The sequence below is a fragment of the Camponotus floridanus genome, unplaced genomic scaffold (assembly GCF_003227725.1).
Source record: "Camponotus floridanus strain SB8 unplaced genomic scaffold, Cflo_v7.5 scaffold10, whole genome shotgun sequence".
NCBI classification, from domain to species: domain Eukaryota; kingdom Metazoa; phylum Arthropoda; class Insecta; order Hymenoptera; family Formicidae; genus Camponotus; species Camponotus floridanus.
Genome location: NW_020229215.1, coordinates 2,876,491 through 2,893,931, shown reverse-complemented (window position 1 = coordinate 2,893,931; position 17,441 = coordinate 2,876,491). Strand labels below are relative to the sequence as shown.

The 17,441-nt window shown below is 39.2% G+C and overlaps 3 protein-coding genes across 5 annotated transcripts in view; 2 read left to right on the top strand and 1 right to left on the bottom strand.

The window, feature by feature from the left end:
* The window catches only part of LOC105248611 (UPF0769 protein C21orf59 homolog), a 60,291-nt gene that overhangs the window by 18,198 nt on the left and 24,652 nt on the right, over positions 1–17,441 (bottom strand). The window contains exon 1 of one of the 3 annotated variants that reach the window (XM_025409766.1): positions 254–768. The exons of 1 other annotated variant lie outside the window; for it this stretch is intronic. The gene's annotated coding sequence lies outside the window, so the exon portion shown is untranslated. Of the gene's footprint in view, positions 1–253; positions 769–17,441 lie in introns of those variants that run through there. One more of the 3 variants, XM_011253493.3, reaches the window with a different exon arrangement.
* On the top strand, positions 10,561–14,016 carry LOC105248610. The gene is given in 4 exon segments (XM_011253491.3): positions 10,561–12,612; positions 12,615–12,654; positions 13,702–13,720; positions 13,723–14,016. Coding segments are annotated over 4 exon segments (1,626 nt in total). The 5' UTR covers positions 10,561–11,309; the 3' UTR covers positions 13,987–14,016.
* Positions 14,801–17,384, top strand: LOC105248609 (protein tipE). Its single transcript, XM_011253490.3, has 4 exons — positions 14,801–15,083; positions 15,142–15,400; positions 15,560–15,727; positions 17,062–17,384. The coding sequence occupies exons 1-4, from the start codon at positions 14,834–14,836 to the stop codon at positions 17,105–17,107; spliced, it is 723 nt and encodes a 240-aa protein (XP_011251792.1). The 5' UTR covers positions 14,801–14,833; the 3' UTR covers positions 17,108–17,384.

Sequence of the window (17,441 nt, the reverse complement as noted above, 5' to 3'; positions counted from 1 at the left end):
AGAAACCTTTTTCTCCCTACGGTACTTACTCCCACAGTGGCAAAACATACACGTATCTCGACAGTCCTTGAACATTCATTTGCAAATGGGTTTTGCTCGTCTCGCAAGAATCTAAACCCCATCGCAAGATCCGCGATACACTCGAGCCGTTCCATTTTAAGACACCTCGGGCATTGTTGGACCTCGCAAGCCCCGAGAGACTCGATCGCATCACGCAAAGAAAGCTCGATCGTCGGGGTCGATGTAACGGTACCCCCTATGTCGAAGATGCGAGTGCATCAGGGCTCGGCGCCCTCTTCCTGTGCCCCCTCGTCATCATCATCCACCTCCTCGTCTTCCCGCGTTCCCCGCTCCTCTGCCCCCCTGCCGATCTCTTCTTCGTCTCCTACTTCCGCTCACTATGTCACAATGCTGTCCACCGTGCACATTTGACCCCGCGAATCACCGCGAATCACGCCTTCGCGTCACGAAGGACCTGGCCGTTGGACAGATGGAAAGCGGAAGGGATGCGGGAAACAGACGGGGTAACAGGGGGAAGGGATGGAGAAACAGTACACCGTGTCGCGATTTTTCGTGGATCACGACGGGGTCCACATAGCGAGCGCTTTCAGCGACGAGCTTCCATCGGCAGTCCTGCCGAGCGCGGGTGCGAACCTCTCGTCCTGACCGCGGCGCCGACGGATGCCGGGCTACTGCAGTCGGTGGAGCTTTCGGACGAGCTTATTTTCCCGATGTCAGCGCCAACGACGGCACTTCGTGGCATCGACCGTCGTCTCCGCCACCACCGATGCCGAGGACGACGACGACGACGACGGCGAAGCTTCGCGTCGTCGTCGTCCGGGGGTGAGATCCTCCCCACCGTAAAGCTCCGATCGCGCTTCTCGCGCTCTCTTTTTCTCTCTTTCTCTCCTTCTCCGTCTTTTCCACGTCCCTCCCGCGATTACTCTCCACCTACAATTTATCGCTATTGTTGTCTGTCGGGTGGTTGTTCAGCGATTTATATCACTGTAAGTTTACACAAGCTTCGCTTCAAACGACACCGGAGCTCTTCTCCTTCCTCCACCCTCGTGTAATTGGCCTTTCTTTCAAATTTCTCTTATATTCTTTAATCATGGAAAAAGATGCGTTAGCTATTTGAGACGTTACAATGTGATTCTCAGATCCTTTTTAGGAGAATACGCAAATTTTGAACTTGCGCGATTATATCGTTGAAATGTACAGAAAAATCTGGTTGCATTAAGTCATTAAAGTCTGTTTAATATTTTAAATTTCAACACGATTACTGCATAAATTCAATCCAGATTATTGAATAAATTATTTTAACTTCAGTTTATTAGAAATTAAACTGATAAACAGTGATGCAAACAGAGGATGCAGCTCAAACACACACAATCGGAGAGCTAGCGTCTTTTTTCTGGCACTACTGCTTGTAAGAGAAAAAAAATATACTTTGGATTTAATGTTAATACTAGTTCTTTATATGCATTTCATGCACTGAGAAAAAAATCTGGTTGCATTAATTAGAATTCTGGTAGATTCAGCCAGTATATCTGTTGGAAAATGGACGAACCAGAATTCTTGTAGGAATTATCAGATGAATCTGATTAATTTCTTCCTGTTAAATTTACCAAATTTTCTGGTTAATAATACTAAACTTCTCAGCACCAAGTCGTCTAAAATTTTTTCCATCTAATCTCAAAAGTCTGTTTAATATTTTGAATTCCAATGCGTTTGATTTCCAATGCATTTATTGCATAAATTCAATCCAGATTATTGAATAAATTATTTTAAATTCAGTTTGTTAGAAATTAAACTGATAAACAGTGATATAAAAACAACATGCAGCTTAAACAATCAGAGAACTAACATCCTCTTTCTGGTACTACTGCTCGTAAGAGAAAAAATATACTTTGGATTTAATGTTAATACTAGTTCTTTATATACATTTTGGCAAATATTGAATACGAGTTAAGTTAAGAAGCAAGCAAAGAAATTAATTATTATATATATTAACAAAAAATTTTATAGATCCAACCAGAAAATACTAACCAAATTATAGTAAAATCTATTAAACGTTCTAATTTTAAAAAATCGAGTCTTATCATGATAACTAGAAATTCTTGTTTGATTTAACCAAAATGCCTTCAATCATATACGTCTTGTTGGTACAATCAAACGATTTTTCTCAGTGTATGATTTATAAAATCTATCTTTTTGTATATTTCTTCTTTTCTCTATTTTGAAAATTCTTTTATTACATTAGAATTAGCTCTATTTATTGTCTTTAATAATACTTTGTATTTTTTTGTCTGCTTTTATTGCTTATTATTTATTTAAGATACGCAAGATTTTTAAAGAGTCGATTAAGAGTAATAATTGATCAGATTGTGATTAAATAAAACTGAACATGAAAGTCATCTTAGTCTTGTGTGTAATAGGGAAAAACAGAGATTTTATTACCGCTATTCCGAAACGTTATGACTAATGTATGCTTTAATATCGGATGCATTCTTGGAATTATCCCTTGGAAGATGTAAAAGAAATATAACGTGACGAATTGATACAATAATACAGGATGCCATTCTCTCTTCTCTTCAATTTCATAATCTCTCAGAATTTCATTTCAAAAAATTAGAAGATTAAAAATTATAATTAAATTAAAAGTTATAATATAATTACCAAGCATGCCAATGTCCGTTCATAATATTACATCTATATATTCGTTTATTAAGAAAGAGTTTATTAATTAAAGAAAAAAGTTTGAAAAAAAATAAAGTCCAATGAGATAAAAATCTTCTTTGGCAACTAGATATATTTTCTTTCTGCTTGAGACGACCAAGTTGTGATATGCTAAGGGGGAAAACCAATAAGCACTCTCGTCTAGTTGGAGCTTGAAACAGTGATGAAGTCACCGGAAACGAAGTTAAGCTCCTCGCCAAAATCCCGAAGAGAAAGATGCGAAAATTTGAGGAAAGCATCTCGCGAGTGCTTTCAATCTATCGCGCGATTTCAAATTTATTTTAAGTATACCGACTTCGTTAATTGGCACCCTTCAGGTGCTATTTCCCCAGATGCTTCGAATGTTTATTATTATCTTATCGAATGACGTAATTCTAGACGATCGGTCGAGCGGGTCTCGATATTCATTTCCTTCTAATGACGAAGAAAGCTTCGCGTAATGCAGCTTCCGTCAGTCACATCGCGCGCTAAATTGTGCAAACGCTATTAAGGAGGGTGTCAACTGACTCGCACCGGCTTCGATTAACGCGGCGAATGCAATTTATTGTGAGCCCTTCGATACTTCGCGCCGCGAAATGGAACGCGCGATTCGCATTTTGCGATCATCAAATCCAATCACGTTTAAATTTCTTTGAAAAAATTAAATTTAGCTCTTGATCAATAGAGGAAACGTGAAATTAAACGAGAAATTACTGGCAATGTGTAAAGTAAAAATTAATTTTCAATTTGCTAAAAGTTAATATTATCACTTCTTTCTCAATTAGATTGAAAGAGAGTCATAAAAAATGAAGACTCCAAAATTCTTTAAGATGTTAAAATATGGAGTTGTTTGACACATGTGTAATTTTCCTCCAATTATTTTTATATTATTACAGAATATTTTTTCAACGATTCTTTTATATACTTGTTTTTTTTTTTTGTACTAAATATATCACTTTTATTCATTCAAATTTAAATTAACGTTAAACGATAATTAGTGTCACTCAGATATTGAAATAAATATTAACAGTTAAAAAAAAAAAAAATAAAAACTAAAGATAATGTTTGAATAAATAAAAAAAAAAAAAAAAAAAAAAAAAAAAAAAAAAAAAAAATAATAAAACTAAGAAATGTTTGATAATAGTTTATTATAACATTATGGAAGATGTCCCACAAACTTGTCTTCATCGATATAACCTCTTATTATTAATCGATTAAACACCTTTTAGTAAAATTGAACAAACTTTGTTAAATTTCAAGTTATCAAAGAAAAAAGTATATATATTATATTTTTTCTTTTTTATACACACACAATTACACGAGTAATAAGAGGAAGAAACCAATCGTCATATTTATATATTATATATATTCATATAAAAGAAATTATTTAAATTAAATTTTTGGTTAATTTTGTGATAAAAATATTTTTTATCTTTTAAAGTTGTCTTTTATCTCTTCCTGTGAGATTTATTTCTCTTTTTTCATTAATATGGAAGCAATTAAGAAGATTTCATGATTTAATAAAACCGAAAAATGATGATTCAATACGAATCATAAAGAAACAAATATCCAGACAATACACATCTCTAAAAGATGTCTAAAGAGCGACTTAAAGTCGTCTTATTGTCCTTTAGATGTCTTTTAGTCTTGTGCTGTCTGAATATAAAAAAAATCATTATTTCTCCAGGAAAAATATTGTGATATTAAGAGGAAGAATTTTTTTAAACGTTAGTATTAATGAAAAATTTTTCTTCAAAAGATTAGCCCTTATTTATGTGAAAATCTCTTCTTGAATCATCATGCAAGTAAAATAGTGGTATCATTGTACTATCTCCCTCTTTATCAACAGCAGTTATGAAATACCATCACGTCATTACTGTCTGGCATAATGAGACGACTTGACCTTAACGATGTAATCCGGAATAGTTTCAGACTGATTCGTCCCCTTTATTGGCAGTCCTGCGGAAAATTGGCCGGCAGCCAATGAACCGAAATGTGGGCCAGCTTCCTCGATCAACGATAATTTCACATTTGCCCTTTCTCCTGTTTTCGTGCCATATCGAATGCAAAGCTGCTAAGCCTTTATTAATTGCAATTCGGTACGAATTGATATCGGTTGACTTTTTGTTTGTCTTGGCAGAGGAAGACAAGCAGGAAAAATTTTTCACATCGACGAAATTAAATCAGACATGGTCATAATTTCAGAAATAACTGCAGAATTCTTTCAAGTAAAACTTAGCCAAATTCCATTATTGAAATATTCGCGAATAAAGAGGAATTTAAAAATTCATGTTCGAATAGAAGAAAGATCTTATATATGTATGTTTTATTTTGTTTCAATTAATAAATATGAAACATGTGTAATGAGTATCAAACACAATAATATGGGTTTAGATCTCACAATAAGAGGCTTTATAATCATATTTCACAAAACAACATACCGAGTGATAACCCAAATCCCGTAAATCTTGTGAAATCCCGCAAGATTAATTGATAAGAGCGATCAATACAAACATTCTCGCGTGAGAATTTCTTTTCGAGAGATTTTAATAGAAATCTTAAAAAAAAATATCTGTATTTCAATAATCCTGCAACGTCCCACTCATTTATCAATTCAAGCGGAAGACTAAAATTTTTGAAATATTTCTCAAGTCATAATACGGGAAGAAAAATATTCGTCCCCCTCTGTATTAATCACAGTTTGAGTTTTCCTCATCGCCGAGTTCTTCTTCAGAGAGCTCGAATGGATTATTGGTGATATCGAAAGCCATTTCTATTTGCGACGATGAATGCGCGCGCGAGTGGATGCAAATATATTCCTCGGGTGCATCGATGCGACACTCGTTTCAATCGGGGCTAAATTAAGGACGCGCCCGAGATTAACAACACTCGTCCACGCGCAATTATCCGTCATCTCTATCCCGATTGCGAGAGCACCGTGAAAATGATAGATACGCAGGAGAAGACCGTCGACATCCGTAATTAGGACATTCCCAGGATTCCCTCGCGAGGATAACCCAGTCCCTGCGAATCTCTAATTGATTCGGCGAGTCGGCGATGCGAGCCAAGCGCCGAGGAACAAGATCGATCTTCCTCCCTTTCTTTCCCAGGTCACTCTTCGTGACGTCAGCGGGGAGAGGATCGCGGCTTCCTTTGACGCGGAGATCCCACCGGCGATCGAGAGACGACGACTCGGAATGGAATCTCGAGGATTTCCGAGATGGAGATTGAAAAAAGAATCGTCGATCGACAATCGAGGCCACCATTTCTCCGTCCGATCTCTCATTCGGGTCATTTGTCTTACTCTCGACAATCGTCGTGACGGAACACCCCCTCGATCGACGCGCGTGGGCGGCACGGGCTGCTGATCTAAATGTGCGTATCGCGACTGGCCCGCGATGACGAAACGCGTGGTGTTGGTAGCAACGCGGGAATATTGATTTTTTGATACAATACGGCAACTGCGAGGTGGAGCCGTTGCAGCTCCAGTGCTTGTCGTACACCGCCATATTTGTTTCCCTCAGGCAGGCCAGCGGAGACTGCGGAAAGCGGATTTCCTGCGGTTCGTCACGGACCGGCGAGTCGTCCTGCCATTGCGTAAGTACAGATTGAAGGATCTTAGACGCGGCCGAGCCCCCGCGCGATCGTCCGCGCGTTTTCCGCGAGCGGAAATTACGCGAGAAGCGCGGACTCCGGGCGCTTAAGCAACCCCTCGACGCGAGATTCGGCGACGGATTCGCGCTCGCGACGAAGAACACGCGTAAACAATGCGTGACGAGTGCTTGACAGGTGGTTGCCTCAACGAGAAAGTATCCCCCCGACAATTTTCCCCTCGACGTCGCTGGAGTGCTTGTTTGCTCGAGTGCCGCTTCGAATGACGCGTGCTCGTCATTCGAGGGCTTGACGTCCCGCGTGTCGCGATAATAATCGCCGGCTCGATCAATCGAGGATAGCCACAAACTTCTTTACATCCTCCGAGATAGTGATCGATTTAGTGGGTCAGCGAATTATTCTAATGTCGATCAAAGTGGTTTGAAGAGACTGGAGCAAAAAGAGCCGCGTGACATTTTCAATGGAGGACGATTCACGTGCTTTGGAAGTCGCCGAGAAAGAAACGCGTGGGAAAAACTTAATGAGTTTTTCCACACATTTTTCTTAGATGTTCTTCCAAATCTTTCCATAAAATAATGCCGTCATCGGATGGAAAATAAACTTCATTTCATTCATGTAATTACGTCTCTGCTGAAAATAGTATCGTGGAATCCTTTTCCTTCCATTAAAGGATTTTTCATGGAACTGTTATAAATGATAAAAGTGTGAGTTAATTCGAGTGTAGAGCCGATAAATCTAACGTAAAAGTGTATTCCAATATCATCGCAATCGATCGTTCATTCTCGTCTATAACACGTGTCAATCACGCGTTCGTCTGCTTTAGTTAAATGAAAACTAGATACGTTTATTTATTTCTGCCTTCTCGATGCACGTATGATGTTCATTAAATGTGAAGCATTTATAACACAATTTCCATAAATTTATTGAGAAAAAGAGAAAAATGCGCGTGAAAGTGACATTTGAAGGCATGAGATCCATTTGTGATATTATTCTCAATCTATAAAGTGATTTTATTATAATAAAATATTTCTCTATAATATTCTTATTAAAAAGTATACTTAATATTTTTTATTACATTCCCTTATTATTTCATTTTTATTATTTCATTATTTTATTGTATTATTTTATTGTATTATTTTATTAGTATTATTTTATTAGTATTATTTTTATTATTTGTATTATTTTTATCTGTATTATTTTATTAGTATTATTTTATTAGTATTATTTTTATTATTTGTATTATTTTTATCTGTATTATTGTACTGTTTTATTGTATTATTTTATTAGTATTATTTTTATTATTTGTATTATTTTTATCTGTATTATTGTATTGTTATCTGTATTATCTGTATTATTTTTTTTATTTGTATTATTTGTATTATTGTATTATTATATATTTGTATTATTGTAGTATTTTTTTTATTTGCATTATTTGTATTGTTATTATTTTATTTGTTTTATTTCATATTGTATTATTTTATTGTATTTTATTATATTATCTTATTATTTTACTTTATTCGTAGCGTAGTTAAAGACGTGAAATGAATTATATCTCGTATAAAGTTGCGGCGCCTGCTGAAAATAGATGGATATCTATAGCCCCTGTTTGTAACTAGAATTGTAAAACATAACATTTTGTAAAAAAGGAAGTGCACTATTGAGCGATAAAGATGACGTTGGTCCACCGGTAAATTGTAAATATACGTACGGAAATATGTCTGCGTCGCGCGCGAAAGGTCTTTGCGCTGAATAATTTAAAACCGGATGATCGATTCTCCCTCTTTCTCTTTTTTTCTTTCTCTCTTTCCCCTCAGGTGAGTCGCGCGACGGACTCTATTCCAGCCGACCTCATTTGGGATTCGATCGAATCGCATAATTATACCGCATAATAACATTGATGCGCACGTTTTCACGTCTACATCACGTTGCACATCTACAATCACGTATTTACGTTCGTAGATTGTTATAAAAGAGAAAGCTTCTCCAGCTTTTCAATCAACGACAGCTGATGATTCTTCTTAAAAGAACACATACAAAATTAATTAGCCTCAATATATGAAAATTGACGATCCTAGTCATTACTTATTTCTGTCTTTTTCTGCTGGCAACGCTATTCTAAGTTAATTATCGTACATGGAGACTAGTACGGATATAGATTTAATGTTGTTTCACGGCACAAAGAGATAAGTCACTGCAGAGAATCGCCCGTGTATTTCCTCGCTGATCGATACGAAATATTGATGTTGATACGCGCGCTAGATTCGACTTGCGTGCATCGATGCGGTAAACGATAGGCGAGAGATGGACGCGCGTTTGTGGAAAGCCGCATAAATCGGAGGCGCCACACCGTCTGAGAGCTCAGCGCTCGATAAAATTACGTTACGTTTCATGCAAACCTTATTTTTACTCGCACTTTTCCTCCTCTCGTTCTCTCTCCAGTCAAACTCTGGGTCTCGCGAAGGTCGTTAGCGAAATTGTGTCACGATATCGCTCGATACACGCTCGTTTTGCAAAAACGAGAAAAGAGCGATTGCTTTATTCCTGAAAGGGATTTTGGATATATTTTTTTTTCTAACTATTCAAGAGAGATCGATCTTGCTCGAGGGATGCTTGCGGATTTTGCTCACCGAAAGGATCATTTCAGTGCCAGGAATACGGAGAAATAAAAAATTCATGAAATTGTATATTTACGTTGGCGGCAGCTGTAAAAGGTTTTATGGGATTTTTAGAGAAAACGTGTATTCCGGTATATTAGAGAAGATATAAAACTTTAATATCATGTAAAAGTTTACGATCCTCTGGCGCAGCAGTTGTACCTATTTATTCCCAGAATTGATCTACGTAATCATAAATATCGACGATACCAATAAATCAACTCTGACGGCTGCCTTTCGGATAACAATCGAAAATACAAGGGGCGAAAAAATTATGCTGCGTGCTAGATATTGTCGATCATTTTAATAGTGCGCATGGAAACGTGGATGGTTGTCGACCTAGTTGAGAAACTTTGCATAGGCCATCAGCCGCAATGCATATACATCTAATTTCATCCGCAGCTGGAAATTGTTGTGTTGTTTTAGCCTACTTTATACGCCTCGTAACAGTTCCTTTACAATTTTATCGTGATACACTAGACTACTTTGGGAACTTTCTTCAGAAAACGACACGACAGCTGTACCTGATTCAGACGCGGGGCAAAATTTCTAGAAACTGAAATTAATTCGAGTACTCTTGCAAGCCTCGCGAGTTTTCCAGGACGAAAAAAAACAGCAGATATCGCTCTTCAGCTTCGAGAATTCGCACGAATTGCACTGAGAAAAATCGTTTGATTGTATCAAGAAAACGTATATGGTTGAAGGCATTTTGGTTAAATCAAACAAGAATTTTTATCATGATGAAGACTCGATTTTTGATAATTAGCATTCAATAGATTTTACTATAAGGATTTGATTAGCATTTTCTGGTTAAATCTATAAAATTTCCACTCTTAACTTTACTCGTATTAAATATTTGCTATGAAATGTATATAAAGAACTAGTATCAACATTAAATCCAAACTATATATTTTTTTTCTCTTACAAGCAGTAGTGCCAGAAAAAGGACGCTAGCTCCCTGATTATGTGCGTTTGAGTTGCATCCTCTTCTTGCATCATTGTTTATCAGTTTAATTTCTAACAAACTGAATTTAAAATAATTTATTCAATAATCTGGATTGAATTTATGCAATAATCATGTTGGAATTTAGAATATTAAACGGGCTTTTGAGATTAGATGGAAAAAATTTTAGACGACTTGGTACTGGGGAGTTTAGTATTATTAACCAGAAAATTTATAATATTAGTATTTAGTATTATTACCAAAAAATTTGATAAATTTAACAGCAAGAAATTAATCAGATTCATCTGGTAATTCCTACAAGAATTCTGGTTCGTCCATTTTCCTACAGACATACTGGTTGAATCTACCAGAATTCTAATTAATGCAACCAGATTTTCTTCTCAGTGTGTGCATTTGCGTCGTGACAGGAAGCGGTTGTTTTGAAAAATCGCCGCCCCTCTGAGGTCTCGCCTCTCTAAAAATCATTCCGCATCATCATCCCCTTTAGCGTCTTCGCGGCATATAATGACGTCAACTGCGGTAAGCGTCAGCGCACGTTGCAGTTGGACGACGCGCAGTCGCACGGCAACGTGGATCGATGTGCGCCTCTGCGAGGGTTCCATGTCACACGAGGACCAGGGCAGAATAGCGCGCGGGCGGTGGACTCGTCCTGCGGTAAAAAGGAGAGACTTCCCTTGCGTGAAACTGACGATGCGAACGTGCGTTCGCGTCTTTTCGTAGAGCGAGCTTCGGTGGGCTCGCGAGAAACGCAAAACGTCAGTGCTAAGTGCTTCTCGAGGAGAAAAGCTGGGTTCTAACGTGCCACGCGTCGAGTTTGCGAAATGTTGCGGCGACGCCAAGAGTTTTACGCGCGTTGAATCCTGCAAGATGTAGAAAAGACAGCCGGTGTCGGCAAGAAATACAACTAAACTCGCGGCTCTTGGTGGCTGAGACTATCTGAGAAACCCGCCCCGATTGATGGAGCTGTCTCTTTTAAGGTAATTTCCGTTCTCCATCCAGAAACACGCGTCGCGCAGGCCTTGTCGAGGAGTTTCGACTTACATAAGGGCCTAAAACAAATATACGACTTGATTTCAAGATTTTTACTCGGCGTATCTTATCAGAATGTCAGACAACTCGTGAACGAACCGGCATCCTCGCGAACGTTGGCGCAAAATATCAAGAATCTCCAACTGATTTATAGACTCTTGCAGCTCTTAAATCATCGTACTCGACTCTACTTCAACCCGAGCGAATACAAATAGCGCGTTCGACGCAGTAGACCAGCTACGCACTTTCGCCCGCATAAGATGAACAAACGCGAGTAGAGGGACGATCGATTGGCGACCGGTCGAGTGATCAATCCAACCAACCGGAGCAAGATGCCGAAACCAGTCCCGGTGGAGAACCTGGTGATACCGCCGCAGGATGGCCGCATCTGCGGCACGATTTGCATCTGCCAGATGACGATGGTGCTGTCGTCGGTCGCGCTGGTGTACCTCACGGTCGCGATCTACATGCCCTGGGGACGGGCGTCCCAATCGGGCATCAGCGAGGTGCCAGCGATGTGCACGACGATTCGCGCGGTGAACGCCGACAATTGCGATTGGGGCAGCTGCGGCGAGTGGTGCCTGTCCAAGACGTCCGGGCCGTGCGCGCAGATCCACGTGAACTTGCGTAGGAACGGCTCGACGATCCTACTGGCGAACTGTACGAACACGACCAACAAAACGTGCTACGGCATCGATCAGGAGAACGCGAAGCGTTCCAAGTGCATCGCGGACGAGTGCCGCAATCTCACCGGCACCTTCAACTGCTCCGGGGGCACCTGCATCAACATCACCGACGCCTTCGAGTGCATGTTCCACGACACGGATCCGCCCCTCAAGTGTTCCGGTCGTCGCGGGAAGATCACCTGCATCGACATAGACGGTTTGTTCAACTGTAATCGCGGCACCTGCGAGCGCATACGTACCCCGTACAACTGCGATCGCAGGTGCGTCGACATCCCGACCAGGAACAAGAATATGATCCTCATGAGCGGCGACAAGGTGTACCTGAGCCAGTGCGAGCGAGCGATAGACGTGGAGACGAATCGGGAGATCTGGCACGAGGATCGGGGCGACGTCATGATGGCGTCTTGCTACGGGATCTTCAACTCCACGATGGGCGTGGAGGCGGTGGATTGCATCAACGGTTCCGTGCTGGAGAAGGACCTGCTGACCGACCTGACCAACTTCACGTATCTGTCCTACCTGTTTTTATACGCCACGAAACCCCTCGACAAGCAGGTCGCGCCACCGGAGCAGAGCCTGATCATCGCCAACGAGAGCCGGCTGCTCATCAATCTCGAGGGATGCGTCAACACACTTCGGGACGAGTGCAAGGACTTCCTTCACAAGTACGGGAAGGACGGATCCGACCATAACGCCCGCGCCAGATTCCCGTGTTACTACGCAGAGGACAACACGGACGTTGTCGTGTCTCGTTTCGATCTCGAGACGACCTATAAAGAGTTCTTAATCGCCCTATTGCTGCCGAGTATCCTGTTTGTCGTCAGCTGCGTGACTCTGATCTTCTGTCAGAGGACAGTCGTCGTCGGGGACGACGCTAAAATGAGGTTCAAGGGCAAGCCCGGCACGCTGGTCTCGATAGAGAGGAGCGCGTCGGGCAATTTAGGGGATGCTGGCGGAGGAGATTCTGTTATGGCGCTCTGAGATCCGTCACGTAAGAAACATTTCAGTTGGGCAGAAAATGGTGGCGGTCTTGAGCGGCATGGTTGTTACGTAGCTGATTATATCGCTGCATTTTTTCGGTCTCTTCAAATCACGAAAAGATTTCAAGATTTATTTCTTCTAGAATTAGATCAACCTTGACATTTCACCGATCTAATTAATTGTAGAGTCGTGTCTCTCTCTCTCTCTCTCTCTCATTCGATCGAAAGTCCAATTAAAGTACAATCGTCTTGCGACAATTATTTTTACATTACAATTAATAATCTTTGTCAGTGTAGCAATTTTTCTAGTTTATAAATCTATCGTATATACTATATATAAGCATGGCATGATATAAAAAGAGATATTGTAATTTTAATAAAATATAAATTGTAGACCTAAAGAATAAGTACGTTGAATTTTTCTTTTTTTCCACATACTTATTATAAAATCTTTTTTTTTAATCTTAAGGAAATGTGTCATGAGCTTTGGATATTTTGTAGAATATTTTCAAATAGAAAGCACGTGTGTTTTTCTCTTTAATATTTACTCGATATTGTAATAATTACTCATATTTCACACAAATTACTAAAACTATTATATATTTTATATTTTTATATATAAATAACTAATTATAATACATTAATTATATATTAATAATTTAATATATATATTTATGAATTTTGCTGTTAATATCTCAAGATATTTAAAATATATAAAATTCATAAATATATATCAAAATTACAAAAAAAGAGAGATTTAGATTTTGATACGTGAATATAAATAACATAAATATAAATATATGAATGATGTATTCTGAATCTGGATTGAAATTTTATTTGTAAATTACTTTCAAATTGATATATATATTGTCATCATTCACAGTAGCTAAAAAGCTGTACTAGACTGTGCTGTTTCTCAATTTCATGCCATTCTACAAAGTTCAAAGTTCATTAAAATCGGAAAGATAATTCTCCGCAAACTGTTCCTCGATAGACAATTACGGCCACCCTTGTTGCAATATTGCAATACATGTATATTTCTAATGTTGTGTTAACAGGCATTCCCCTCCTGGAGGAGAGTCCGGCTCGTCAGTCGATATTCTCCCTGCGCGGGCATTATTGAGGTGTGGGGAGGGGGGGAACGCGTGATCAAAAAATTCTCATCTTGCAATTTAATAAAACAAACAAGCCACACGTGCACATTCCTGCAAAAGTATCTGAGCGAAAAGAACGGAGGAGCGGTTAAAGAACAAAAAAAAAAAAAATACCAAGAAGAATTTATCTACTCGCACTGCCTGCACCAAATATTTGGAAGAACGCACATGCATGCTTATGTGACATGAAGAGGCGACATCACGACATCGAATGTACAATTCGGCACGATTCTCTCATTGAAAAGGACCCAATCGCTAGAAAGACGAGGAGATTCACCCAGAGTTCAGAGACATCTTTCACACGTGACGCATTTGTAGTCCTTTAAGAGGTTCCCCTTTTCTGATTGATTTGCCGTGACCTAGCTAGCGAATAGCTGAAGAGTGACTAACAACCAGGAGACGCGCCTTCGCCGATGGATGATCGACTCAGGACGAGCTCTCGATAACTCGCTTGCTTAATAATTTCATAACCATTAGAAGTACGGATAGATATACACGAGCGATCCAATAATAATATCGGCGCAAATCAACGGCCTACATGAACTCGAAGATCTTCTTCATATCAAGAATCATTGTACTCAAAGCTTAGAGAATTTTTCAAGCCGGTTCAATTTTTACACTTATAAGCCCTGCTTTATTCGAATCAAGCAAAATTGATTTTTGATCGATTTTGATTAGCGCACTCGTCAGATTTTACATATCTCGTTCGATCTCGAATATTTTTGGATTGTGTCTCGAGCCTCAAGCCAATCTCTTCAACGTCGCAGATCTGTTGCAGATATAATATTCTGTCATCTCCGAGAGTCGAGGAAAATTATTTCCATTTCCGCTGTAATCGTCGGATAAGAGAGGCCCACGATGCGAATCAAGATGCGATAAGACCACAAGAGCACGTATATCCCAACGCGCGTTTCGATCGGCCGTTCGTGGCCTGTCCGCATCATTCGGGTATTTTCAAGTCGTTCGTGTCACGAGTAGGGCCCGCACGTGGCCCACCAAAGCCGCAATCATTGAGTCCGACGAGTCGACAGTGATAATGGGCGTCCAGGTGGAGGAGTCCAAGATCGGCGCCATGATCGAGAAGGCCAAGTTCTACACCTCCCTCTGCATGGGCACCACGGCAATCCTCTCCGTCTTCGCCTTCCTGTTCCTGATACCGTTCGTCGTCGAGCCGGCGATAACCACCATACTCGCGGACTTCTCGCCGCACCCGGTTGCCTGCGTGAGTACGAGTCACGTTTACGCGGAGGGCCTGAAGAACTGCTCGTGGGCGAGCTGCAGGGAAGGTGAGTCCTCCCGATCTCTCCCCGAGAACATCGATGTCAAGATTTAACACCGTTGTAGGTTGCACCAGTGCCGCGATTCGTTGTCATCAGATTAAGGTCAACTACACCAGGCTCCCGTACGAGGAGTTCGTGGCGAAGCCGCAGGGCTCGGTGCCGTGGGACGTCGCCGACACCGAATTCTTCGTCAACACGGAAGGTTGCGGTTACCCGCCCAGGGTCAACTGTTCTGCCTTCGCGAAGAAATACGCCTACGAGAATATGGGCAAGATATTTCCCTGCTACTACAGCAGGACGCATCCGGAAACGGTTGTTGCAAGGTACGATCGATTAGATAGCGATTCAAAACTCGCCGAGGTACCAGCTTCAACATAAGCGATATCGTGGATATTGGCAGTTATCACCCCCGAATATCGATGTCTACGGATGATACGTCGATTCCTGATTGGGACAGAGTATAATCTATCTTATATCCGCAGATATTCGTGGGATGAGAACCTCAGGCACTTGGTGCTGGCCTTGATCGTGCCCATAGTGCTCTTCGCCGCGACGCTCGGCGTGCTTTGCTACTGGTATTGCCCGCCGATGGGCAAAACCTGCGGCGGACCGGGTCGCAATCTCATCGACAAGTATGCTAGAAAGGAAGAGTAAGTGTATGTATGCATCGCCCGATGCGGCTGGCGGAGATCATACTTTTCTTACACAATTTTTTTTCTTCAAATTTTAGGTGGGCGACAATCGAATATCTCTGTAAATCAAAATATCGATAAATCTCTTGAATATTTACATTTTATTCTCTTAAGGATGTTTTGTACCTATTTTCGAAATATTGAGAATTTCATGAAAATTGTACAGAATGTCCTTACGTTTAGAATCTTCGGTACAATTTTTAAATCGATTCACTAAAGCGTTCACAAGTTAGAAGGATTTTAATTTGCACCGAATTAACATGTGTTTTTTTTTATGGGAAACGTATAACCACGTCGATTCGAATGACAAAAACACATGGAAATAATATTCAGAATTTGTTTAAAATTTGCAAAAGTTTAGATACAGAGGAAATATTTGGTCAAATAATATTATACAAGTACTAACTGGGTAAAAAGATATTAAATAAAATTCAATGAAGTTAGCCATGTATCTGTCAAAAGGCGAAATTCTCTGCCAAAAGTTAATTATTTCGATTAACAAAATTCGGAATATTTCAGTAAAAACGCAATATAAATATTTAAAAAATATTCCACACAATTTCTTACTCAAAATACACCAAAAGTGGATATTCGTCAATATTGATTTCCAACTACTTTTTGCTGGGATTGTACATACAAAACATCCTTAAAATATTAATATAATTTTTAATAATTATTTTTTTTAATAATTATTATATATTTTATAGATTTTATCATATTTATATTATATTTATATTATTAGATCTTATTAATCTTTTTTATTCGATATATATATAAATATTTAATTAATATTCCACACAATTTCTCATACTTAAAATACACTAAAAGTACATACAAAACATCCTTAATAAAATTTATTATAAATATAATTAAATAATTAATTATTTAATTAATATAATTAATCAATTATTTAATTACATGTTAATTTAATTCAATATATTTTAATTTAATAGATTGAGTCTCTTTTTGATGTAATAATTATGTGACAAAGATCATATCAATTGCAAGCTAAAATCAAATTGTAATATTCCACGCAATTTCAAATACACCAAAAGTAGATATATTCGTCAATATTGATTTTCAGCTACTTTTTGCTGGGATTGTATATATAAAATATCCTTAAGTCATATATTAAATAATTTTCCATTTCATGATATATGACAAGTATTTTTTTATTTTTGGCACTCGAGCATTTTTTGTAAGGATTTTTTTCAAATTGTCAAAGCTATGGCTCTGTAATCTTGTGTAATTTCGACTTCTCTTTTTTTTAACATCGTTTTTGGCTATTGCAGCATCTTGGCAGAGGACGAGTTCGAGGAAGACGAAGAGGAATACTGACTGCTACCAAGGGCTCACCCCCCGGCGCGGGAGTGATGCCAGCGAAATAATCTCCGAGTGACTCCAGCGTACTTTACTTTATAAATTTAAGCGATCGAGAGCAATAGAGCGTTTTCTTTTTAGACAAGAAAAATTTGCGAAGTCGAGCAAACGTGTCTCGTCGTTCTCGCTTCTTACGAGATCACTTGAAACTATGCTTCTAACGCTACATCCGACTTACTTTGTTCTCTAAATCTACTCTGGATCATGCTTTCAATAAATATGAAACATGCGCCTAGGTTTCCAATGAAGTATACAAATATTTCTCTCTTTCTCTCTCTATTTCTCTTTCTCT